This window comes from Mastomys coucha, unplaced genomic scaffold (genome assembly GCF_008632895.1).
Source record: "Mastomys coucha isolate ucsf_1 unplaced genomic scaffold, UCSF_Mcou_1 pScaffold18, whole genome shotgun sequence".
NCBI classification, from domain to species: Eukaryota; Metazoa; Chordata; class Mammalia; order Rodentia; family Muridae; genus Mastomys; species Mastomys coucha.
The window spans coordinates 54,959,496-54,984,931 of NW_022196900.1; the positions used below are offsets into that span (position 1 = coordinate 54,959,496).

Below are 25,436 nucleotides of genomic sequence, written 5' to 3' on the forward strand. Positions count from 1 at the left end.
ATATATATATATATATATAATTTATTTTGGCTCATGCCTTTGAAAGTTTCAACCCATGGTCAAGTGTCCATTGCTTTGGGGTCTATGGCAAGGCAGCATATTATACAGGGAATATGGCGGAGGAAACTATTCACCTTATGGTAGTCAAGAGGCCATAGAGGAGCTGAAGAGACAGCTCAGTGGCTAAGAGTGTGTACTATTCTGAATTCTGTTCTTAGTACATGTGTCAGAGAGTGTACAGTTACCTGAAATTTTAGATCCAAGGGACTCTGGGTTTCTGGCTTCCACAGCCACCTGTATGCTTATGCAAGCACACCCCCAACCCATCATATAAAGTCTTTTTTTGTTTTTTCCGGGAAAAAGGAAGAGGCATGTGTCTTACTATCCCCCTTTGCAGCCAGCCCCAAATGCTCTAGATTCCTTTTATGAGGATGCACCTCCCAAAGTCTCATCACTTCACAACAGAATCCCAGCCTGGTCCCTGTGCCTTTGTCTTTAGTTTTATGGGCTTTGTGGGACACTTACCCAAACTACAGCAAAAGTCATCAAGACACTCTGTGAAATGGGATCCCAAATGAGTCATGGTAAAAAGACTCTGACCTCTTTGAAACAGAGGTTGTTGTCTGTTCTTCAGACTCAGAAGCAAGATGTAAAAAAGCCCATTAGCAACTTCTGATAGGATATTGCCAAAACAACACTCATACATTTGAACACGAACCTCTCAGTTCCTATTTAAACAGGAGCCCTCATGTCCTATCTGAAGCAGTGAGATAGGCTGAGTGGCACACTTACTGCAGTCACTGTGTGGTAGAGATGGGGGACTATTTCAGGTTATACTCAAGCTTTACACAGCTCACAGGCCAGAGGGCTCAGGACAGGAAGGTTATCCGGGGGTAAGGTGGAGTTAGGTCAGGAGTACTAGGGGTAGTAGAATCTGCGAGGGTAACTCTGTAGTCCCTTAAGAAATGAGACCTGTCAGGTGGACAAGCACTGGGTAGTCAAGGTCCTTGGGTGTCTGTTTATAATTGGAATCTCCTTTTGGAACATCATGGTAAGGATTCCATTTGCCCATTAGCCACAGTGAGAGAAAGCCAGCAGCTGTTTGCCATCCACTTCCAGTTCTCTTGCTATAAAGGCATGAACCTGACAATTCCAAGGAGGAGCTCTGAGCACTCTCCTGGCTGCAGCATCCTTTCTGAGCAGGCAAGACATTCTCCTTATTCCACACATCTCAAGAGTAGGCTACGCAGTACCCCCAAGGAAAAAAGCAGTGAGTTAGACCCTCTCATTCATGGAGATAAGACTGAATACAAGATATAGACCTTTCCACCTTTCCTTCTGAGGGGTGTTTGACTCAGACGGTGACATCAGACATGACTTCATCCATTTAAAGGAAGGACTGAGAGCAAGTCAGGCTTCTGTCCTTCTCTCCCCATGCGCAGTCTCCTTGAAGACATTGCTGTGTTCCCATAGCTTCCCACAGGGTTTCTTCCTCTTCTTCTCCTCCTCTTCCTTCTTCATGCTCTCTCTGTCATTGTCTTTCCCTTATTTTCCCTACCATTCTGTTCATACCTCATACTTAGTCTATTATTTCTCCTTATCCAGTACTCCCCTTGCCTTTTGTGCACTTGCTTCTCTCGTTATTTGGCCTCCTTTTTCCTCCTTAATCTCTACTGTTCATGTTCTCTGTGTGGATCTTCTATTTTACCTGTTTTTCTTCTTCTCTGGTCACTATCCTCTTGTCAGAAATGTATGTGGGAGCTGGTCCTCCTTCCTCTTGACTGTTCACTTCTGGGATCTCCATCAGGTGCTTGCTGTCCCTGTATCCTAAAGCTGCATGCACAGTCACCCTTTCCTCAGGGATGGATGGTGGCTCTCATTCCTTTCTGATTTCTTACTCATTTTAGGAAAAGTCTGTCTGACTGACCCTCTCACCGTTTCTTCTCCTTGTTCCTGGGTACAGTTGATGAACCCTTATCAGTGTTGCTCAGGCCCTGACATAGTCTCTCCTTACCTCCATCTCTCCTTCCTCACTTTTTACCTTCTCTTCATACTCATTTCTTTCTCATGACAGTGCTTTCCTTGATGGCCATACAGATTCTGTGCTTTATAAACCAGATATTTCAGAACTTGAACAGTCATCTGGAGTAGTTCACATGTTCTTCCTAGCCAACTGGAGGATTGTGAGCAATATTTTGTGATCAGGGGCTGGGGAGATGGTTCATTGGTTAAGACCATTTCCTTCTCTTTCAGAGGACCTGGGTTCAATTTCCAGTGCCTACATGGCAGCTCACAACTATCTGTAGCTCTAGTCCCAGGGTATCTTCCATTTTCTGGCCTCTGCAGGCACTTCACATGTCCAGTGCATAGATATACAAAACATATACAATAAAAGTAAAGAAAAAATTATTTAAAAAATTGTAATCATCTCCAAGCTTCCTCTTTAGTTGTACCTCCCAGCACTTCATAGGCTCCAGAGCCAGACAGCAAGGGAGCACAGCAAATTCTAGTGCCACTTCATAGCTTCCTGACTTTGACAACCTATGTAATTACTCTGTTTCAATTTCATGTCCTTTACTTTTAGTTTTACTGAATATCTTAACAGTGTGTGTGTGTGTGTGTGTGTGTGTGTGTGTGTGTGTGTGCACTGAGAGACCATATAAGCAAATATGTAACTGCCTAGAACAATACTTAATATTCTGGGAGCACTTCTGAAATGATTAATTCATTTGAATGCTAATTCCACTCTACCACATTTTCCCATTTTTCTTGGAGTCTGGCTATTCTTAATCAACCTTGATTCTGCTATTAATAATTCTGTCACCAAATACATATGGGTCTCATGTTCTTCATTCATAGCAATGCTTAAGTCATAATATTGTAATCTGGGTTCATTCTGTGAGGCTATATGTTTGCTTGCTTGCTTGTTTGCTCATCCTGGCATATGCTAAGTAAATGTCCCTCTCCTTCACAATCCTTGCTGCTCTTAAGTAACATGAAGGTCCATGTCTCCCATGCTAGATTCTAAGCTCATTTTTATTAAGGGACTATAATCTATTCACCTATGTCTTTCTGGTTATTATCAGAAGTTCCCCCCTCCTCCAAAAAAGCCTTAGACTGAAGCTGATTCTGACAGTCCTGCCTGATGCCTAGTATGTGCTACAGGTTCTGGGTAAAAATATAAGTAAGGCCACAAAGCCCTTGTAGAGTTTTTTGCCTTCTTCAAAGACTTTAAAAAACAATACAAGACATATTCCTAGAAGAGATGCTTTCTGTGTGGTATGATAGCTGTGAGTCCATCACTGGGGGAGATTTTAGGACATTCTCACCCCCTATTTTTGCTTGAGCAATGAGGTAACGTATCAGTTGTGGCCTTTGTGTATGTCTAGTGGGAAGTGATGGAGGAGCCTCTAACTCTTGCATAATGAACAGGTAAGGCCACATATTTCTTTTTATTCTCATTATTTACATTTATTTATTTATAGGCAGTCTTGGTAATATTGCTTAGGCTGGCCTCAAATTTCTGAACTGAAGCAATCCTTCTGCTTCAGCCTCCTGTGAAATGGGGTATATATGCCCAACTTCTTTAAAATAGTATCTATGTGATGAAATGATTATAGTGTGTATCTTAGTTAGGTTACTATTGCTGTGGTAAAACACCACACGACCAAAAACAACTTGGGGAGGTAAGGCTCTATTTGGCTTACATGTCCACATCACAGCTTCTCATCTAAGGAAGTCAGGGCAGGAACCTGAAGTAGGAACTGAAGCAGAAGGCACAGGGAATCACTACCTACTGGCTTGTTCCACATATTTCTAAGTAAGCTCCACGGAATGCATAAGAACAACTACCTTTCAAGGCTGGGGACGAATGAAGTCCCAGGGTCAGGATTGATGGGGAAGAAGGATGTGTGTCTGAGCTTAAGGAGAACTGACACCTGTTTGTCCTCAGATGTCCTAAGGTCCTCCAGTCTGATGCAGCTCTTTTCCCACTGCAGTCCCCTCTATCAGTTGCTGCTTGGCAGCCATGTAATGGCGCTGTGCTGACCCAAGAACCTATGCCAGGAAGTGAATGAATCCATTTTCCAATTAAAATGAAACTTCTCCAAAAGACCTACTCACCCAGAGAAGAGAAATTTGTCTTCCTGGCAGTCAGGCTTGGCTAGAATATGTTTCTGCTCCTGAAACAGACTGAGAAAAGCCATTAACTTGAATGGAAGAAAAAAAAAAAGGAAAGAAACTAGGACAGTACTTACTCATTCATATATCCATTCATTCCTTATTTTCATTTCCACAAACCGTTATTTAGTTAGTACATCTCTGCTCATTCATTCTTATTCTTTCATTCAGCTAGAATGCATCATATGCCATGCTAGATCGTAGGCAGAGATTACAATAAAACCACAGTTTTGTCTTTAAGGAGAGCCAGTGTAAGGAGAAGGACAGACAGTGAACAGCTCCTGGGAAGAGCAGGGATTGGGACATTCACCAGGTACTGTAGATGTGATATTTAGCTTTCATTTCTAACATGACACAACCAAGAAACAACTGGGGAGTTTTACATGAGAATTGCTTAGGTTTCACTATGGACCTGTCTATGGTGGGTTATCTTGATTGTCAATTTTGTTGGAAGCCCCACCCTGAATATGTGTAGTACCATCTCATGGGCTGAGTCTTCAATTGTCTCAGAGAAGAAAGCTAGCCTAAGCTGCAAGGAAGCAAGCAAGGAAGGACTTTGCTCTCATTGTGGATGTAATATGATGAGCTGCTCTCATTCCAGCCTTGACTTTCCCAAAATGATGGACTATATAACCTGGGATTATAAGCCAACTATACCTTCTCCCCACCGCCTGTGCTGCTTTTTGTCTGGATATTTTCTCAGCGACAGAAATGAAACTAGAATAAATAGGCACATACAGCATTGAACCATTCAGTTCAGCTTATGTGTGGTTTCATGGTGTATCACAAAGCCCTTGTAGAGTTGAGACCTCAGTGATGAGTTCATTTGAATACGTCTGTATGTACACATGCATACACATGCATAGAGAGTTGGCATATGCATGCAGACACATGCCTATAGAGTTGGTTATATTCCTCTAAAGGGTTCTGATGCAAAGATAAAAAAACCTGTTCATGAATGAACTGAGAGTTAAAACAGAAAGGATGACTAAATGTAAGGATTCATAAAGAAGCAGAAAGAGGACATGACTTCTTTGTCCAACAGACATAAAACTGAGGAGGAAGATAACAGGTTTTCTGTATTGAAATATTTGGAGATGAGTGTGACATCTAGGAGACACTTGTGAGGAAAGTTTGAAGTAGAATGTGATTCAGTATGTTTTACTCTGGAGTTTCTTGAAATCAAGGAATTAATTGATGTCTCCCAGTGCATATGTAAACAGTGAGTTAAATGGCTGTGGTGTACACTTTTTAGAGCATCCATGTTTTAAGATCCACCAAAGAAAGAGGCTCACACAGGAGGCAGGAAGGCAGTGGAGAACAGCATGGGGACCCAGCATGAAATCCTGGTTGGGTTTCTCATTTTTCCATGTGTCTACACCTTCTCCCTCTTTTGTTTACCCTAAGACTTCATTTCCATTGCCTTTTCACATTCAGGCCTCCCTTGCTCCTCTGTAGTAAGACCATCAATCTGTAGATCTGTCATCTCTCCTGTCCTGGCATTTCTCCTTTAAAGAAAAAAAAAAAACACTTTTGGGGAAGTGGAAGACTGAACTAGTACTGGATGGGTGTTAGAGATGTAAAAATCTGATTTCCATGATTGTGATCCCTTTTGGAGCCTTAGTTTCATAATGTGTAAAGTGAAGGTTACATTTCTTGCTTCTCTGCCTTATGATTGTACAGATTATATTAAATCATGCATATCAAATGCTTTGAAGACAATGGCGGCCTATTATATCATTGAAAGACTCGTTGAGTTATATAAAATGCACACCATTCCTTGAAGTAGGTGATAGTAGTATGGAATTTGAAGAAATAGTTGTAGAGAGATTGATTTTTTTTCTAAAGATGCACATCTAGGAGCTTGTAAGGATCACAGTCAAATGCAGAGTCACCAGATGCGATATTTCTTAGCTCCTGCAGTGCAACCTTATTTGCAGGCTACATGGTGGTGTCATATTCCTAGGCCAAATAATCATTGATGCTTCGATTCTGCCAGTTGCCATGTAGATGCCAATGCACAATGGTTAGGAAGTAAACTCTCGTGTCAATAAGGAGTTTTCCTTTCTATATAATCCCTCTAGGGTATGTGAGTGAGCAGAGGATGCATGCAAATACATGAAATCAATTGTATAGTGGGATTATTTCATTCTACAAATATCTGATGGAACAAACCCTTTTCTAGTTGGGATTTTGTGCTATATACACTCAGGTCTTTGTTGCTTAGGAGTTTTCTTCAGCAGTAGTGTAGATTCATAGTCTATTTGATTGTAAGTTCCAAGTAAAATCTTGTTCCTGTGGAGCATGTATTAGCTACCCCAGGCCCAAAACCCTCTCTCTCTTTTGAACCCTGTCTGTGATTACTCATTAGAGGCAGATATATGGCCACACACAAAATGTTGTGATAAAGTTATGAGGCTGACTCACCAGGCTTTGGTATCAGAGTCATTACATTATTGTCATACATCATATTTTTAATTACCTTTCCTTTGAGTATCTTTCTCCAGTTCCAGTGTCTAGCTTTAAATTCTACATCTCCGGAAGCATTTTTCATGTTTTTTTCCCCCATGAATTAGACAAGTCCTTTGCCCTCTAAAAGAAGTTGTCATTTTGAAGATGGATTTGAGTATATGAGTGTGTAATCAGTATAATCAGTTCAGGGAGGGAAGAGAGACTCTCAGCAAAGGTATATCTGAGCTGGATTTGCATCAAGGACAGGAGATTGAAGAGAGCCGAAGTACAGGGGTGGGATGGGGGTGTAAGAGGAGTCCACATAGAGGCATCAGAGGCATGGAACCATAAAAGAGCAGAAAGTGATGAGTTTAAGAGCAGCAAGGGTAGAGTGAATGTTATCAGAAAAGGCTGAAAGATGATCCCTAAAAGACATCCTAGCAATCCCAATGGGTGATCTGGAGCCAGATGGACCCCCAGGAGCTAGACTGAGGACTGAGTGTGAGAAGCTGTGGGATGCTTTCACGGAGGAATGAATGTTAAGATCTTAGCTGTTAGAAACATGCCTCTGGTGCTTCCAATCCCAGTTTATTTGCCTGTCTGCCTAGGAGCATTGTTAGTGTTAGCTCCCTGACTGTGGAGTCTGAAACACACAAGAGTTTCTTTCATCCCAGGAAGGTATTGGTTGGACTTGTGACCTGCTGCACGTTTCAGTATGTTTTCTCTTGAGGACACTAAGGAACAGGCTTCCCCAAATATCCCACCTGTGGGCTCTCAGTCCATGTTCCAATATCAAAACTTGAACATAAAACCAGGATAAAGCTTTGTATTTTCATGGGTATTTCCAGAAAACATGAATGGTATGGAACTTGGAGTGTGCAGGCAGGATCATTTATCGTTTGTGAGGTAAGGGAGCATTGGTCCATCCTCCCTTTCATTTACAGGGCACCACAAATAACTCAGATAGAATCTCTTTGCACTTAATAATAAATCAAACCCATTTTCTCATTTTGCACTGCATCCTGGTGTTCTTTCTGTAACTGTCTTTTCCCTACAATATTTCTCAACATCTAGAAAGAGCAGAAACCTCCTAGCTTTAACTTTAGAGCATCAGGAGGACTCTTTTCTGCCCCAGGCTCCTGGTTTTGAATCTTGGGCATACCTGTTCTGCCCCCACCCTCTTCAGAGATGCAAAGCTATGTGATATTTGAGTAGTAGCCTTCTCTGAAGAAACACTATGGTTTTATGAAGTAATAAATGGTAGGGGCCAAGATGTTCTTGATTGCTTTCAAGCCAATGGAGTGCTTAGCTCCAAAGATTGTTACTGGAATGCGGAACCTTTAGCACCAAGTCATACACCCCGCATCACTGCTGAATTATTGTTTCTTGAAAGACTAAGTTTTTTTTTTTTTTTTTTAGTTCCTTAATATCTGGGGGACAGAATGATTTAACTCTTTAACTCTTCTGGATCTCCTACTTGGAACTGGATTAAAATATCCCATGTTGAGATACAACTTGAGAGTCTGTGTGGCTCACTAACTTATGGACTGCTTATGCATGGAGGTTTGGTTTAGTCCACAGAAGCTAAGTAAGTCATCTAAGATTAAAACTTGCAACCTCCTAAATGTTTTTGGAAGGGTTTCTAGTTGTCATTGTTTTCTTCTCATGGAAGGAATGATCAGAAGCTTCATCAATGAAGGCATTTCCAAAGGCCCCAAACCCATAACTCTGCTAGGAGCCCAGGCAGATGCAGCTGCAAAATGTAAGAAATGAGTGCTCACCTTAGAGCAGACACTTTGAATGACTTAAGGGCAAGCTCTTTAAGTCTAACCCTCAGTTCCTACCTCCTTAGATGTGACTATTATATATTGCCTGCCCTGAGAATCAAGGAAGACAGAGAATGGGGACATTGTTGTACATTGTGGAAGGAACAACATGGTAACTGTCCTGATGTAGATTCCGTGGGCACAAGAAGAGAATTAATCTAGTGAGTCTTTGCCTGGGACTGCAGTGATTGGGGAGGGTGAAGGACAAAGGAATTTCCATGCAGAACTAGTTAGAAATCTGTCTTCATGGGCCAATATGGCAATTGATAGCAAAACAAACCTAGTAGCTCTGTGGGAGAATTTTATGGGAACCTTAGAGCTAACCAATCTCTCAAGCAATTGTCAAGTGTCCAGACACATCCCTGTCATCCAGGCTCTTCCCTCTTCTCTGTGTTGGCCAATCCACAGACATGAATTTGCAGAGAAAGCAGGGAATATTTGTTAATTTCTCTTCCATGACCATGTGCTTCTTTCTAAAATTTCTTTTAATTTTTGAGACTATAATAAAATCACATAATATTGCCCTTCTGTTTTTCTTTCTTGCTTTCTTTAGAATTCATGGCATTTTTTTTCCATTAAGTATTGATATCTTCCAAAATATATAAATGTAACCTGTGCAGTCTTTCTGATGCCCCTCGTAAAGCAGCCTCATGCTGTCTAGCATGTCAGTTCTGGAACTTCTAGGCAGCAGATGACTGGGGTCTCTGACTTTGATCCACAAGGCTGAGACGAGCTCCAGAGGAAGTGCGCCTGGGCTCCTCACTCCTGTTCTCAGGACACAACAACAACAACAACAACAAAAAAATCCTGAAGCTTTCTCAGAGATGTTCTGCTCAGATATCTTTGTCCACAGCAGCTATTGGTATGTCTCCAGGGAGAAGATTGCCATCATGATGGCCTTTAGTAACCTTACATAAAACCTAACAGAAGCATTTGGTTTCTCAGCTCAGGGTGATTGTTTGGCTTTGGCTAGAAGTAGTGGTTGTTCTGTAGTGGTTTGGCCTTTGATGCATGGTGACTAGTCTTACATTTTTGGAATGAAGGAAGGAGGCTGCCTTTTCCCTGACCGCCAACTGCCTCAACCACAAGGCACATGGAAATAGGTTTTTCAGACTATCCACAAGGCATACTAGTAGTTTGACTCACATAATATCAAAAGCTACTTCTTTCTGGCTGTCACTTATTAAGTGTGCAGGGTTATACAAGTTCATAGCCGTGTTAGGAATATTTTGTAAACCATAAGCTATGATTTATTTGATATCAAAATGTATGGATATCTAAAGAAAAACTTGGGACCCTTTTCCTTCTCAACAGAGGCTATTCACATACATGGTATCAGAATGGTAGTAATACTTTGATTTTTATGCCTGAGCCTTTGATGTCCTCTTGTAGTAGAACCCTGTACTTAAGACAGTGCTTAGACATGGATTTGTATGCTAAGGCAGAATTGAAAGGGACAGTCAGCAGGAAAACCTAGAATTTGAGAATACAAACATGTACAGGCTAGATACGTGTCTGCCACACTGAATGTAATAACTCCTAGCACTTTTGCATTGCTGAGAGAAGGAAAGTCACATAGGTAGAAGTCATTGTACAGCAACAGACCCTTGTCACAGCAGAGAGACTGGGACGGGAAGCTAAGCATTGTGTTTAGTAGGTCAGCAGATTTTTATTATACCACATAGGCACAATATGTTCTTTTGAAGTCTGCATCATTGTCTTTAGGTTCCAGAAATTCCCTGAAGACATAGCAAAGTCAAGTGACAGGAGCTTTGCAGAAAGTAGCTGCTTGGTCCTTTCCAAATTTACCTACTATCTAGTTCCATTTATAGGCAGGGCTTGAATGGCTTCATTTCAACCTTGATTTTTAAAATCCTGCGAGAAGAATTGTGCTTGACTTAGCTAAGTCACAAGTCAATTGCTGGCTTAATGAAGTGCTTATCATGGGAGGACTAAAGTTATGGAACGTCCACTCAGCAGCCATAGTCCATTCAGTATGTGAGAGGAGAGGTATCATGGTCACCAAAGCTGCCAAAGTCCTTGACCTCGCGGAGCTTCCAGAGCAGGGCAAATGAAGGACATTACCTGTCTTAGTTAAGGTTTTACTGCTAGAAGCGATACCATGACCAAGGCAATCTTATAAGCGACAACATATAATTGGGGCTGGCTTACAGGTTTAGAGATTCAGTCCATTATCATCAAGGTGGGAGCATGGCAGCATCCAGTCAGGCATGGTGCTGGAGGAGATGAAATTTCTACTTCTTGACTGGAAGGCAAATAGAAGATGATCTTCGGGTAGCTAGGAGGAAGGTCTCAAAGCCCACCCCCACAGTGACATACTTCTTCCAACAAGGCCATACCTCCTAATAGTGCTGCGTCTTGGGCCAAGCATGTTCAAACTACCACATTACCCTAACAATTGTGTGTGTGGTATGGAACTAGGTATAACCTTAAGTGGGACTTACCCCAGTACTTGTAAGGTTAACCCAGTGTATAGGAAGACTGGAGCCATGGGAAAGATCAGAGCAGCAAGTGAGGGCTCAATTGTCCAGACAGATTTGGTAGATGAAAGAAAAACTCAGCAGCAAGAAAAAAAATCTGAATATTTGACAATATGGAATAAAATAAATGTCTAAAAGTTCTAACATCCTCTTGATTTAACTATACATTGGCTTAGGCTGGGAGTTCTTTGAGGTGCCTTTGGTACCAGTCAGTCTGTGGGGAATGTACATGACAAGGCAGCACATTGTAGATCCCTTGAGTAGTGCTTAGTGTAGTTTTGTCTAGTGTAAAGCTGCTAACTTCTTACTCTATGTTTGAACCATAGCCTCTTGCCTTTGCCAAGAGGCTGGGTTGTGTATCCACAGAAATGCCTTCTCCCTGTCCAGGTTGCAAAGGGGATGAAAGGAAAATTATGGTCATTTTTGGAAGGATCAATAATTGTCATGTTTTCTTTCCTGTATAAATGCTACTTTTATACCACCCTCTCCCAAGCCCTTACACAGATGTTTTCATGAACATTGTTGGCTCAGTTTTTGTTTTGAAAAATTTGAAACATTTTGAAAGGGGAGAGGAGTTGGGAAAAAAAAAACCTCCTAATTGATTCTAATATATATTTAATTTGGCAGAACTTGAGAGAGATTTGCTGGGATAAGGCGGGACATTTCTTTGATCTCCCAGACTTCTTATCATGGAAGGCAACAGGTGTCACAGCACGGTATGTTAATTACAAGTTAGATTTTATTTGTGTTCTTCCAGTCCTGGGTGTCTCTCTATATACTGCTTTCTTAACTCTCTTTGACTGGACATAATGTTTTTCCATCTGCATGTGATTTTGCATACTTGAAACATCTTGAATCTATCTTCTGCCTCCACTGCATATGCTTAAGTACCATTGTTTCCTATCTTGCTGGGAATGTGAGTATACAAGGTGAAGACTATTCATTAAAATTGGACACATTTGAAGGGAGATGTTTATATTCAGAATGTAGTCCAACTCTTTTTGAAGGTGCTTTCAATGTGGTGAATTAAAGAGAGAAAAAGATATGCTTCAGAAATTACAGTAGGATATATGTTTTGCAAGGAGGTGGATGTTAGCTGATTGCATGTGTTATGAACTTAAGTCACATTTTATGGAAATGTCCTATAATTATCCCAAACCACAGTGGTACCTGTGTTAAGTCAATGGTTACAACTGAGTAACTTACACATGTTAAAAACTGTATTCCACATGAGAGGACTTTTACAAATGCTCACTGAGTTGAGGTTGTGGCTGTTACATGTGGGTATGAAGAGAGCTAGGTGTGAAACCTCAGTATGGCAAAGTGATGGTCATTTTGACCTCACCTTCAAAGGGATTTAGAGAAATGATTGGTCTTCTGATTTGAGAAGGAATCAGGATCTGGACTGGGCAACCTCTGAGGACAAGAAGCAGTTGGAGAGGACAGATAAGGCCCTGTGAATTGAGACAGATGCTCCTGAGTAGGTTAGGTAAGCAGGCTTTGTTTCTAAAAGTCAGCCTCTGCAAAGGGGCAGATCCTCTTCTGTCTCCTTATTTATGCTCAGGAGAGTACTGACAGCTCCTCTCCTGCCTGTCACCCTTGGGGCCTTTTCTTGAGGTAAGTTGATGAGAGTCAGAGTTTGGCCTAGGGGCTCCCAGAAAGAGACAATATTAAAGGATGTGTTTCACAAGTACTTCCATTTTCATGTCAACCGGCCTCTGCCACCCCAGTGAAAGGATCATTTGCCAGAGACCCCTCAGTGTGGAGGGAATCCATGTACAGATGAGGATGACCTTGCCCATCCTTAGTTCTCCACCCTGCTTAAGAGAGAAGGTTGGAGAAAGCTGGAGGTTTGTACTTTGCCCTAGATAGTGCAACTACTCACAGTCAGGTCCACTGTCAAGGGAGTATGTGGATGGAGTCCTCATCCTCAGAACCGCTCTTTTGACTTGGCATTATCTAAAGGTATTTCTGAGAGGGCCTTTCTGTAGTCTTTTTTTGTCTTGCTTCTGTGCTTTTTGTGTAATGAAAAAAAATGTTATATTATTTTAGCCAAGTGTGTCTATTAGTCAAGGTACTGCTAGTAAGTTGTGGTTTTGCTAGGCTGAAAAATGAAACCAAGAAGGAGGAGCATCTGGAGCCACTGCTTGCTAAGCCACAGCCACTTCCTCTTCTTTGTCTCCTTTCTCCATCTCTTCCTCCTCCCTCTCTTTTTCCCTCCCTCCTTCATTTTTCTCTTCATCTTTCCCCTTCTCACGTCTCTGCCACTTCTCTATCTCTCAGTTCAGCTCAGTTTTGAGTTGGTCCTTGGCTCTTCCCAGTGACTCTGAATGCTGAACATACTCATTTCCTGTTATCTCCTGCTGCAATTTCACACCAACATATGGGCTTTCAGAGGGTAGCCCTGACTAAAATAAACCCCATGAAATGGCATGCGTATATACACTGTGGAAGTCACACTGAAATGTGTGCTTCTTAATAGTTATGTGACCTTAGGCATATCTCTTCTCTCTCTCTCTCTCTTTTTTTTTTTGAGTCTTACTATGTATATTTGTTAGTGGGGAGCATAACCCCTGCAAGCTTGTGAGAGTCCTAAACTATTTCCTCAAGTAGCTCTTTTATAACAAGCACCTGAATCATTCATGTATTAATGAATGGTAAGTGTGGTAAGTGTGTGTGTGCCTTTGTATAGATGTCTAAATTTCAAGTTGAGTGTTTTCCTTGATGGGTCTCCACTTTTGTTTGTTGAGACAGAATCTCTCGGTGGACCCAGATCCTGTCCAGTTCTTGCTTGTGTTTTTAGTGTTAACATGATTGGCTGCCTAGTTTCCTCTTTCTGGCAGAGTCTTTATAGTAAGTTCCTGATTCAGTGCACAGAAGTCCCAATACTCTCACCACAGTTGTCTACAGTAAGCACATTGTTTCTTACTCATCTGTGAGTCCTTACAGTGAGAGTTAGATACTGTGGATAAGTGTGTGCCATGTACTATTAAATAATAAAGCATTTGGAAACAAAAAGTCCCTCCTGGCTGTCCCATCTAGAACAAGGGAGATGAGGCTGCAATAGAGTGTGTCTATGCCAAAAGAACTCTGGGCAACAGAGCAGGAACTTGGCACCCAAAAAGTCAAGGTGAGGTTTGGATTTGGTGTTCATTTGGCTCTTTCATGTGCTTGTTTTGGGTGGCTTTGATGAAGTCAGTGCCAAAAAAGCTAGAGGGTGTTTTTCTTTTTTGTTATTGGCTAAGAAGGGATTGGTTTTCACCTGGTCTAAAGGTTACAAGCTTGTTTTTGGCAATGACAGTATAAGAAGGTCCTTCTTTCTTTGTTTTTCTTCTCCCCCAAGAAAGGAATTCGATTGAGCTACTTACTTTTTTTATCTGAGTCACTGAGAAAAAAATCACTGCTAGGCCTCTGATTTGTGATTCAAGTCTATACTTTCTACTGTATTAATGAAAAGAGTTACTGCTGCTTTAATAATAACAATAATAACAGTAGTGATTACAACAACAACAGCAATAATAGTAAAAATAAAAAATGGTTGTCCTTTATCAAGGACCTTCCTTTTTTCTATGGTAAGCATATTGACAACTTTTAATTCAATTGGTACTCAGCAGCCATCTGTTAGAGTACTGGTGTTAGTACTGTTTTTGCAATTTAAGAATTGAAATTGAATGTGTTAGTAATTTGCCACATTCTAACTACTGAGTGGGTAACTGTTCAGATCATGAGAAATGGTTAGTCAGAGATGTGAATAATAAAATTGTTCATAATGAGACAAAAACATATTTGTATGCATTCATATATTTGTATGTATATATCCTCTAAAGCGATTTGAAATGACTTTTAGTAAATGCCATCAAAACGGGTTGAATGTGTAGCCATCAGTCACTGGATCAGTACACAGCACAAAAGAAAACAAACAAAAAAGCCAAGAGAAACAACAAAACAGTGATTAAACCTAAAAGACAGAACAAAGTGGAAACAGTAATATAATGACTGCATTGATGCCAAAAACTTTGTAGATGCTTTACATTTCTTTATAATTTTGAATAGATTTGTTTGTAAGCATCCTGGTGGCCAGAAGGGAGCACAGGAAATCTGGCTAAAGCAATGAATACATGGAGCTGTCTGAAGACCTGGAACCTTGTCTAACTCAGTGAGTGGATCTGAGAGAAAGGTTCTTTACATTAGTACAGGTTCATGATATTCCATAAATTCTTTATAACTATGTTTTATTAATTCAATTATAATTTCACATAAGCATTTGAAAATAGTTTTAGGATTATAAGAACATTGTAAATATGTACAGAGTTTTTAGCTGCCAAATGCCAATTTTTTTCTGATATATTAATATGTGGTGTGTTTATTATAATTAAGGAACCAAGGTTGACATATATTCTTTGTTCAGATTTCTTTGTATAGTGATGGGTGACACTGTTCATGGCAGATGCAAACAAATGACTACTCCCCCACATAGGGAACCAATAACCAACCAAAATAGAGATACCACCAAAATCCAACCCATGGTGAACCCATGAGTTTGTTGCAAGTTCCTTACAGGAATGTGAGTGATGGGTTACGTACAGGAAGGGAAATCACTCGAAGACAGCTGCATCATCAAAGCCTATCCTAGCATGGGTGTTAGCCCACCAAATCTGTACAGGTTGCAGGCAGTTTGACAGGTTGGAAAGTGTCTTTTTCAGCACTTCAGCTAGCGTCTATCTCTTCCAGTCAGCTTTGTAGGGTTATGGGGTGCCCCGCGTCCACTCTGCCTCAAGGCTCGGGCCATTGCGGGAGAGGGGCATGGGAAGTTTTGACTATGCTTACTCCACGCTGGCATGGAGAAGGTGGATGTCGAAGCTTCTGGACACTGCTCCAGGAGTGAGGGAGCGCGGTCTGAGGTCCCAGAGAATTCCAGAGCCAGCAAGGGGAGAGAGGTGGGGGTCCTCGAGCCTGCACAGAGGCCGGGGACATGTGGAAGAACTGAGAATGGAGTGGGAGCCTGCAGGCTGGATCTATCCTGGGCTGGAAGGGGGAAATAAGGGAGAGCTCCGGCTGGGTCCCTCGGGGAGGAGAGTCCTTGGCTTGCTAGCAGGCAACTTGGCTTGGTGGAGCCTGTGGTTGGGAGCGCTGAGAGGCTTTCTGTGGGAGATTAGACTCGGCTGGTATTTAGTATGTTGGAGAATGTCTCCCAGCAGTTCTTACCGCTTATGAATATTTGGAGAGGGTGGATACCTAGTAAACCTAGTCAGCTTCAGGGGCTTCCTGAAATCTTTGAGTTGTTTGCTTTCTGTGGTTAAGGAGCTTACCTGCCGGGTGGAGTGTTTCACCTCACCTTGGAATATCCTGCATCATGAGCCTCCCTCCAAGGAAGAAGATTTTCTACAGGTGCAAATTGCTATATAACCTTAGTTTTTAAACCTAATCGCCTTTCTTGGTTCCACAATAGTGTATTGTTTGGGCATATCTCTATAGCTTCCTTTGGCTGTCCTAGTTTCTGAGACTTTCCTTGTTATGATAATCTTGCCATCTTTGAAGCCCATAGGTTCTGTATATTGTGGGATTTGCTTTTGAAGTTTGTCAGCTGTTTTTCTTTAGATGGACATTATGTTCTAGGGATGTAACATACCATTGCCAGCAGTGTTGATTCTGTTTCTCACTTGTTGGTGCCTGCCTCCACCTATCCCATGCTGTGTTGTACTCTTTGGGGTGGTTCACAGTATACAGCCCATACATACAGAGTGAAGTATTGTCTTTTAACTTTTGGAGGGCAGAAAAGCTGCATACATTATTGTGAATTATTTTGCATCAGAGAATTGTCTTTTCAGTTGACTTATTTTTATTAACCTGAGCCAAAGGAAATGGATGATTATGCTTCTCAGGTACAAGGGAAAATGTGTTTCATTCAGAGGTTATATGGTACATTTTCTGGGACATTTATACCCTAAGGGAAAAGAGGGCTGAATTTTCTAAAAATTTGAATTTGTTTTATCTTATATATTTTTTGTTTTATATAATTTTATTTTCTTTTCACCTCTACAACAATATAAAACTCTTTGTTGGCTCTCAATGAATTGTCTTTATTCCACTGTAAAGAGATGAAATTATGGTCTTTAGGGACTGGATGTTGTAGCTAAGTCCTTTGGAGGCTGGGCCAGGAGGATTTCCATGAGTTCAAGGCCAGCCTGGGTTAAATATTTAGCTCAAAACAAGAAGAATAACAAAACCCTGTAGTCTTCTTTAAAATAGCAAGAATTTCCCTAATATTATTAGTTCTCTATGTCTGTGTATGCGGTTAATAAGGGATGTTACTGTATTGTTAATTTTCCCATGGCTCGTTGCTTCTTTTATCAGGAGATGGTTGTGGTTGCACTATTGATCTGTAGTCATTTTATAATGTAATTTTCAGCAGCTCAAAGTAGCAGCATTATTTATAATCTTCTTCAAGTTTTCTCATTTAATAGTACCTTATTTTTGCTATCAATATTATTTGTAAATAATGTCCATGTAATATTCTAATCAGTTAGTATAACTATGTCTTAGTCTTTCATTACTATGAAGAAACATGACCAAGGCAACTCTTACAAAGGACAACATTTAATTGTGACTGGCTTATAATTTCAGAGTTTCAGTCCATTATCATTATGGTAGGAAGCATGGTAACATCCAGGCAGGTGTGCTGTGGAGAAGGAGCTGAGAGTTCACCATGTCGATTCCACAGCAGACAGGAGGAGACTATCTTCTGTACTGGACAGAGCCTGAGTATAGAAGACCTCAAAGCCCATCTCCATAGTGACACACTTCCTCCAACAAGGCCACACCTTCTAATAGTGCCACTCCCTATGGCCAAGAATTGAAACACGTGAATCTATAGGGGCCAAATCTATTCAAACCACCACAATCTATATCCATTTTGTCATATATTTTGGCTTGATATAGGGTTGTAATAATTTGAATCTTGAAATGTCTCCAAAGCTCATGTGCTGAGGGGGAAGGGCAGTACCTGTAGGTGGGAGCCGTATACTTGATAACAGGCAGGTAAGTATCCCATTGACAAGGGCACTGCAGTGCTTCCCTGCTCTTTGGTTGCTTATAACCACGAACTGAGCAGATTCCCTCACCATGTGCTTCCACCATAATGTTAGCAATGTCACAGGCCTATTACAGCCCATGGGGATGAGCAGTTACATATTGTAACTTCTGAAACTACGAACCAAAATAAACCATTTCCTCCTACAAATAAACGACCTCAGGTATTTTTCCATGGTAAGAAAAGCTGACCATCACAGGGGTCATCTCACAATTCCTTATTAACTGCTATCCAGCCACCCAAATGCACCTGTGTTCTCCCATGTAACTGCACTACCATCCATCACTTAGGACAAGTAAAATTAGTTTCATTGTTTAAAACCTCTTACAGGAATCTTGCTGCTAAACGTTTTGAGTACCACTTATTCTTCCTTGACATTGGAGTTCTGACTGAGAGCAACATCATACAAAGAACATAGGTTAAGGTATGAAAAGCTACCTCATCTCCTGGCTAAGAGCAACCAAAGAGGGGGCAAGCCCTGCAATATCCCCATCAACGGGACACTTATAAGCTCTACCATCTACAGGTCCTACCCTTCCCCTTCAGCACTCCAATCACAGATCAAGCCTTCAGCACATCTTGGATAAGAGCCCTTTACCTCTAACATATAGAACTTTGATATACGGGGTGGATAATGAAGCTCAGAAGTTCATGGTGAATACCATCTGCATGTTTGTGTGTATGTATGTACACGTGGGTACTAGACAGGGTGGAAGACTATACATACCAACTGCAGCTTACGATGTAGGGCCAGGCTTTTGCAGTCTGGCTACAGACATGCTCAGATGTCTCCATCCAATAGCACTGGAAGCTATCTGAGGATGCTAGGACTAGGAATTAGTGCATCACCATCTTGTCTTTAACACAGTGTCTCAGAATGTGACCCAACATGGTCTCTGGTCTTTCAGTGATTAGATAATTTTCTTTATTCTTTTGGAGAAAAGTAAGAAGATAGGGCACGAGGAAGGACATCTTTGTATGCTGGTGGTGTTCACACAAGTTGGGTAAAACTCTCTTCCTCTCGTGGGTAAAGGAGAAGCTTCCACACTGAGCTGTGCTGCTGGTGATGTGTTGCAGTTCATCGTCTTATCTCAGTACTTGTCCTCCTGACTCCTTTTTGCATTTGCATATCTAAGATAAGACAGTTAAAACATTGTTATTGAGATGTATTTGACATGCTATGTAATTTGTCTATTTAAAGTATACAGTTCAATTGTTTTGGTATATTCATTTGTTGTAATTAATATTATTCTATGCTAATCTGTATATCATATCCTAAACAAGTAGCTTTAGAGATATACTATATACACTATAGTGGTACTGATTCTAGTCGCAGTGTTATATAAACTGTCACCTGTTTCCAGAACTTGTTTATCATGCCAAACAAAAGTTGTCCTCATTGCTATCTCCTACTACAGCTTTCACAAGCCCCTGGTAACCTACAACCATTTTCTGTCTGGATGCATCTGCCTGTTCTGTATATTATTGATCCTTTTATGTCTCTATTATTTTGCTTAATGGCATTTTCAAGGTTTATGCTCATTGTTATATATACTTGACTTTCCTTCTCTTTTATGATTAGACAATAATATTCAGTTTCACACACATGCTGCATTTGCTCATCCCTTCATCTGTTGATGAGCATTCTGGGGAATACTTTGTTGGTTTCTACCTGTTGCCTCTTGAGATCATGCTACAGTGATTGTTGGAGACTTAGTTTGTTTTTTGTTGCTTTAATCTGCGACTGCATAATCTGAAAATAAAAGACAATGTCTATTTGTTTTTTTTGGTTTTTTGAGACAGGGTTTCTCTGTGTAGCCCTGGCTGTCCTGGAACTCACTCTGTAGACCAGGCTGGCCTCAAAATCAGAGATCCACCTGCCTCTGCCTCCCAAGTGCTGGGATTAAAGGTGTGAGCCACCACTGCCCGGCAACAATGTCTATTTTAGTTCACATGGCAAGTCATTTGCTCAGATTCTAGTTAGGGCCTCATGCTATACCAACTCATTCAAAAGATCCCGAGTGAGAAGGAATGGAAGCTGACCTACTGCATAAGATCCTGTTCTCTTAGCCTCTAATTCACTCCCTAGTCTCAGTAGAACTAACCCATTCTCAAAAAAAGACTTCAATCTGTTTGCCAGGGTGCTGCCTCTATGGTCTGCCTTCCCACTAGCTGCTCCCTCTTAAAGATCTGCCATATCTCAATACTCTAAAAATGGGAACCAAGCTTCCAGCTCATGAACTTTTGGGACCAATGATGTTCAACATGAGACAGTTATTCATAAGGATCTGTTCAAGTACCTGCTTTGAGCTCTTTGGAGTATCATCTAAGAGTTGAAGCTGGTTTGTGGAGACGTTGTCTGTATAGCTTTTAGAGGAGCTACCTTTACCCCTCTACCTGCAGCAAGTCAGAATGCTGGTTTTCTTACAGCCTTGCCAGCACTTATTTTCTCTCCTTTCTTAAAAGAAAAAAAGCCATTATGATCAGGGTAAAGTGGTTTCTTGTTGTGATTTAATAGTCTTTTTAAATTTTAGTGCTCTCTGGTTGAAAGTAAAATTGACTGAATTTTGTTCATCTTTGTAGGTAGGATGCTCTGGCTAGACCTTGAAGGGAAAAGCAGTTATTCATGATCTGTTCCATGCTAATGCATTTTGATTTGTATTGTTTTATAGTTGTATTGAAGGATGATTTCTCAGAACAGAGCTAGATAAAATAGCCCTCCTAAGTTCTAGGAAGAATGATTCAGTCTTTTCTGATCAGCTGATTCTTGAATGTAGTTAATAATGCTGAGAAATGACCTATAATTATGACATGTTCTTTATCCTTAGTTTTGGAAGATAAGGAAGATGTTTTCACGCTCTTCAGAGACTTATAACCCTTATCTCTCTTCTGATGAATAATAGAAACAATTAAAAATTAAAAGTAACACAACCATGAAGGTTGATTCTCTCCTATAAATAAATTTAGAGAGATTCTTTGGTCTATTGTAAAGGTGCCATGAAGTAATTAAGGATATGGTTATTATTGTTTTCATTATTATTATTTACCATTTCTATTTCACTGTCTTTAGCCCTGAACTCATGCTTGAGATTACTTCAGAGTCTAGGGTATTTTTGTAGTGCCCATGATAAAAAGATGGCAGGGGCACATAGGGTGTGCCACAGAGCTGAGCTAGCCTTATGTAAATAATCTCCCTGGGAGATCTGTATAACACTTTCATTTATGTAAACATCAATCAAAACTTAGACTTATGGTCAAAACTAGCCAGAGAGAGGCTGTTTTATCTGAGTCCCTTTCTATCCAAATAATCTTGGTGTTTTCTTACTACTAGAGAAAAACTAAAAGACAATTGATATTGGGCAGGTTAAAAAGACAATTACGAAGCCATCATTTCTCAGTAAATTGCATTGGACAGTGTCCTAGATATCAATTTATAATATCTCTATCATATTCATGGAGATTATATGTGCTGCTTATGGGGAAGATGTTAAGGTCTGAAGCAACCTTAGTTCAGTTTCTGTCATTCCCTCATCCACAAATCCATTTATTTATTCTTGATCTGCAGCAATAGAACACCTATGAGATTCTAATCAAGCAGTTGATGCCTACACATTCCTTGAACACTTAAAAATCCACAAACGTAATGGAGCCATAAAAGTAAAAGTGGAGATAGCTCAGTGGGTAGCAACATGTGCTGTTCTTGCAGAGGAACTAAGTTCAGTTCCCAGTACCCAACCTGGGTGGCTCCCAGCTGCCTAGAACTTCAGCTTCAAGACCCAATGCCTTCTACTAGCCTCCATGCTACTGTGTATGATGTGTGCACAGACCTCCACACAGACGCTTAGTTAAAATTATTTTTTTAAAGTCTTTATGAAAACATAAAGTGTAGCCAAAGGCTCTTTAGCTCGAACTATTTACTGATATTATTCACCTGGGTGGCCTTGGGTACACATTTAATCCCCATTAATCCATTTCCTTTTACAGAAGGACAAAGCATCAGTTTGCTTTACATAGAAAATGCAATGCATAGATAGAATATCTCATATCATAGTGCATGGCAAGGACCACCTCCATTTGTCCTTACTTTAGGTCAAATCTTACTTTACGTAAAATTGATTTGCTTATTTTAGTATTATATTAAGGCAAATTCAAACTCAACTAAGTAGCTCATGTGTAGGAGAAAAGTACAGTCTTTCAGAAGCCAAATAAAGTTGCTTGATGCTTCCCCTAAGCCACTTCATTTTGGAGGTTTTATCTTACCTTCTTCAGTGAGGCACTGAATAGGAATACTCTGGTACCTCAGAGCTCTTGTGAATGTGAAGATGCAAATAAGTATGGAGATTCCTCTGGCCAGGGTGGAAACTGGGCAGGAGAGGGAATGAGGAAAGGAAGGGAGCTGAGATCAGATGTAGGGAAAGCAAGGGGGAGAGGACTAGGAGGGTGAATGGAAGTGGGGGGCGGGGGAACTCTAGGGCTTTCGAGAGACCTGGGATGGGGGAGGTGCCAGGGAGTCTACAGTGGTGAGACTAGCTGAGACACCTAGCAGTGGGTGATATGAAGCCTGAAATAGCCACCTCCTGTAACCAGGCAGGACTCCCAAATGAGGGATAAGGACAGCAATCCACCCAGAAAACCTTTAACCCAAAATTTGTCCTACCTACAAGAAGTGGGGGGACAAAGATATCACAGAAATTGAGGGAAAGGACAACCAGTGACTGGCCTAACTTAAGTCCATCTTGTGGGCAAGAACCAACCCCTGACTCTATTAATGGTACTCTGTTATGCTTGCAGAGAGGAATCTTGCATAGCTCTCCTCTGAGAAACCTCAACCATCAGTTGGCCAAAACAGATGCAGAGACCCATAGCTAACATTAGATGGAACTTGGAAAGTATTACAGAAGAGTTGGGGTAAGGATCGAGGGACCTACAGGGGATATGGACCCTATAAGACCAAGAGTCAACTAACAGACTCTTCGGGGCTCCCAGAAACTAAACCACCAACCAAACAACATACAATGGCCAGACCTATCCCTCCCGCCTCCCACCCCCTACTCCCTACCCCTGTGGACATAGGTAGTAGATACACAGCTTGGTCGCTTGGTCTTTATGTGGGTTCCCCAAAAACTGGAAAAGGGTCTGTTCCTGACTGTTGCCTGCCTGTGGATCCTGCTCCCCTAACTGGGCTGTCTTGCCTGGCTTCAGTGGGGGAAGATGTATCTATTCCTGCAGTGACTGGAGGTGCCAGGGAGGGTTGGTAGCCAGGGGAGACCTCCCTTTTCTCAGAGGTGAAAGGGAAGTGGGATAGTGGGTGGAGCTGTGTGAAGGGAGGATTGGGAGGAGAGGTAGGGCTGTGACTGGGATGTAAGGTGAATAAATAAATTAATGGTGAAAAAAGAGGCTTGAAGAATAAGAAAACAGGCCATATTGTGCCAGGCTGTGATTGGAGGGGTTGTGAGGTTTAGATATAATGCCTTTCATCCATGTCTAAGAAGACCCCAGTTCTTTGGAACTTCAGTTCTACTGCTGTCCTGTGTAGACACTAGCACCTATCTCTGTGGGTACATGGAGGCAGGGAGCTCAAGGGGCTTCTTTCCATGTTTGGAAGTCAAACAAATCTAAGTGCAAAAGGTTGCCTTGGGGTATAGTTGCCATGTGACTGCAGTGCCAGTGAGGTGCACCCATTGTTGAGATATTTAATATTTAAGTATTTAAATGTTATTAAGAAGCTGCTATCAGGGAACCCTTTGTTCTAATGTCATTTAGAAGATTGCTTTCATTTTTGTTAATGAAAAAAAAAATGTCAACCTGTATGTTAAAATGTGCCAAACAGTGCATTCATTAGTGAAAACCCTCAGCTTTGAATATTGTCCAGCTCTTATTCCCTTCCGAAGTCGAACCCTCTCCTCAGGTTCTGTAAAGATCTTCAGCTCATCCATCCTCCTACTTTTCTTTCTGGTTCTTATCTAGAGTGTAGCCTGTTATTTAAAAATTCATGTGTTCCAAATGCCACTTCACCTGCTTGTACCCTTACCTCCTCTCTAACTCCCATCCTTGCTTCTTAGGGAACCTCTATTTTCTATTGAGCTGGAGATATTTTCAAAGAGGTGTTTGGACTTTTAATTAGTTCTGACAAGCCCTTCTGCTTGAGGGTTTGCCCTGCAGTCTCTCTGGAAGTCAGGTTGCTTCCAGTAGAGAGAGGAGGGAGGCTCTGAACTAGATGTGCTCCTGGCGGCCAGCCCTGGAGACTGAGCTCTGAGCCAACCATGAAGTCATTTTTGAATTTAAGGCATCTTTTTAATCCAAAGCAGTGTCTCGTAATTTGACAAAGGAAAAGCTGCAGGATAAGCAATTCTCACTGAGAGCTCTGTGGAGCTGGGTGCTTGTAAGTAAGTCTACATTGTGCTTCGGAGACATAGCCATGTGGAAGAATAGGTTTCTTGTCTCCTGCTTACAACTTCTCTTTTTCCCCTTCTCCCTTCTCCTTTCTTTTTCTCTTATTGGGCCAATTTAGCCCTGCAGTCTGGCCTCTGCAGTGGCTTGATGTGAAATTTGAGAAACATATGTAGTTTTCTATTTCAGGAAAATGATCTCAGGGATTGAATTTTTTTTTTCTGTTCAGCTCTGATCTTGCCCAGTGTGGGTTTTTTGATGATGGGAAAGAGGCTTCGAAGTGCGTCTTTATCAGAATTTCATGCAATAAAACTTTAGGATTGGTTTCTTTACTTTGGCCCCCATCCCCTCCCAGGCCCAAGACACAGAGTCATGTGTTCTGTTGAAGTGGGAAGAAACACACATTGTTCCCATTACAATGGCTTCATTGCCTGGTTGCACACACATGAAGAAAAATGTCCACTGTGTCCCGTGTCTGTCTTTCACAAAAGCTATTTTAACTGTAATTCAGTGGAGGACTGGGGGTCTGTGTACTGTTTTACAGAAAGGAAAAGAGATTCTTTAGAGGAAAGCCTGCCTTTGTGTTGCTTTGGAAAAGAGATGGACTCCTGATAATTCAGTTAGGACCGACTCCTGTGAGCTAGACCTCTCTCCTCTGATTGTCTACAGCAGAATAAAGCATGGCCCCAGCTTCTGAGGAGCATCCCAGCCAGTGTTGAGCAAAAGGCCACATGAGTAGGGTTCTACCCATTAATGGGAATTGCTTTTCTGGGTATCTAGTGGATGCTTGGGGCAGTATCAGGTAATAATGTACAGTGATGGGAGTCATTGCAGGATATACTAGGGGTATAGAGCGAAACCCGTCTACACTAGACTGGATGGGCTGAGGGGCAGAACAGAGAAGAAAACCATGGAATAGAAACTACATTCTGGGATACTGTGCATTTGTCCTAGGTGGTCCTGATAGTGTGCCAAGGAACATGTTCTGGCTCACCCAGC

The 25,436-nt window shown here is 41.3% G+C and overlaps 1 protein-coding gene across 6 annotated transcripts in view; it reads left to right on the forward strand.

Moving 5' to 3' along the window:
- The window catches only part of Fggy (FGGY carbohydrate kinase domain containing), a 373,036-nt gene that overhangs the window by 55,754 nt on the left and 291,846 nt on the right, over positions 1-25,436 (forward strand). For all 6 annotated transcript variants that reach the window (XM_031377871.1, XM_031377870.1, XM_031377872.1 and 3 more), the window contains one exon: positions 11,585-11,673. In XM_031377871.1, coding sequence (XP_031233731.1) covers positions 11,585-11,673 — 89 coding nt within the window. The remainder of the gene's footprint in view (positions 1-11,584; positions 11,674-25,436) is intronic.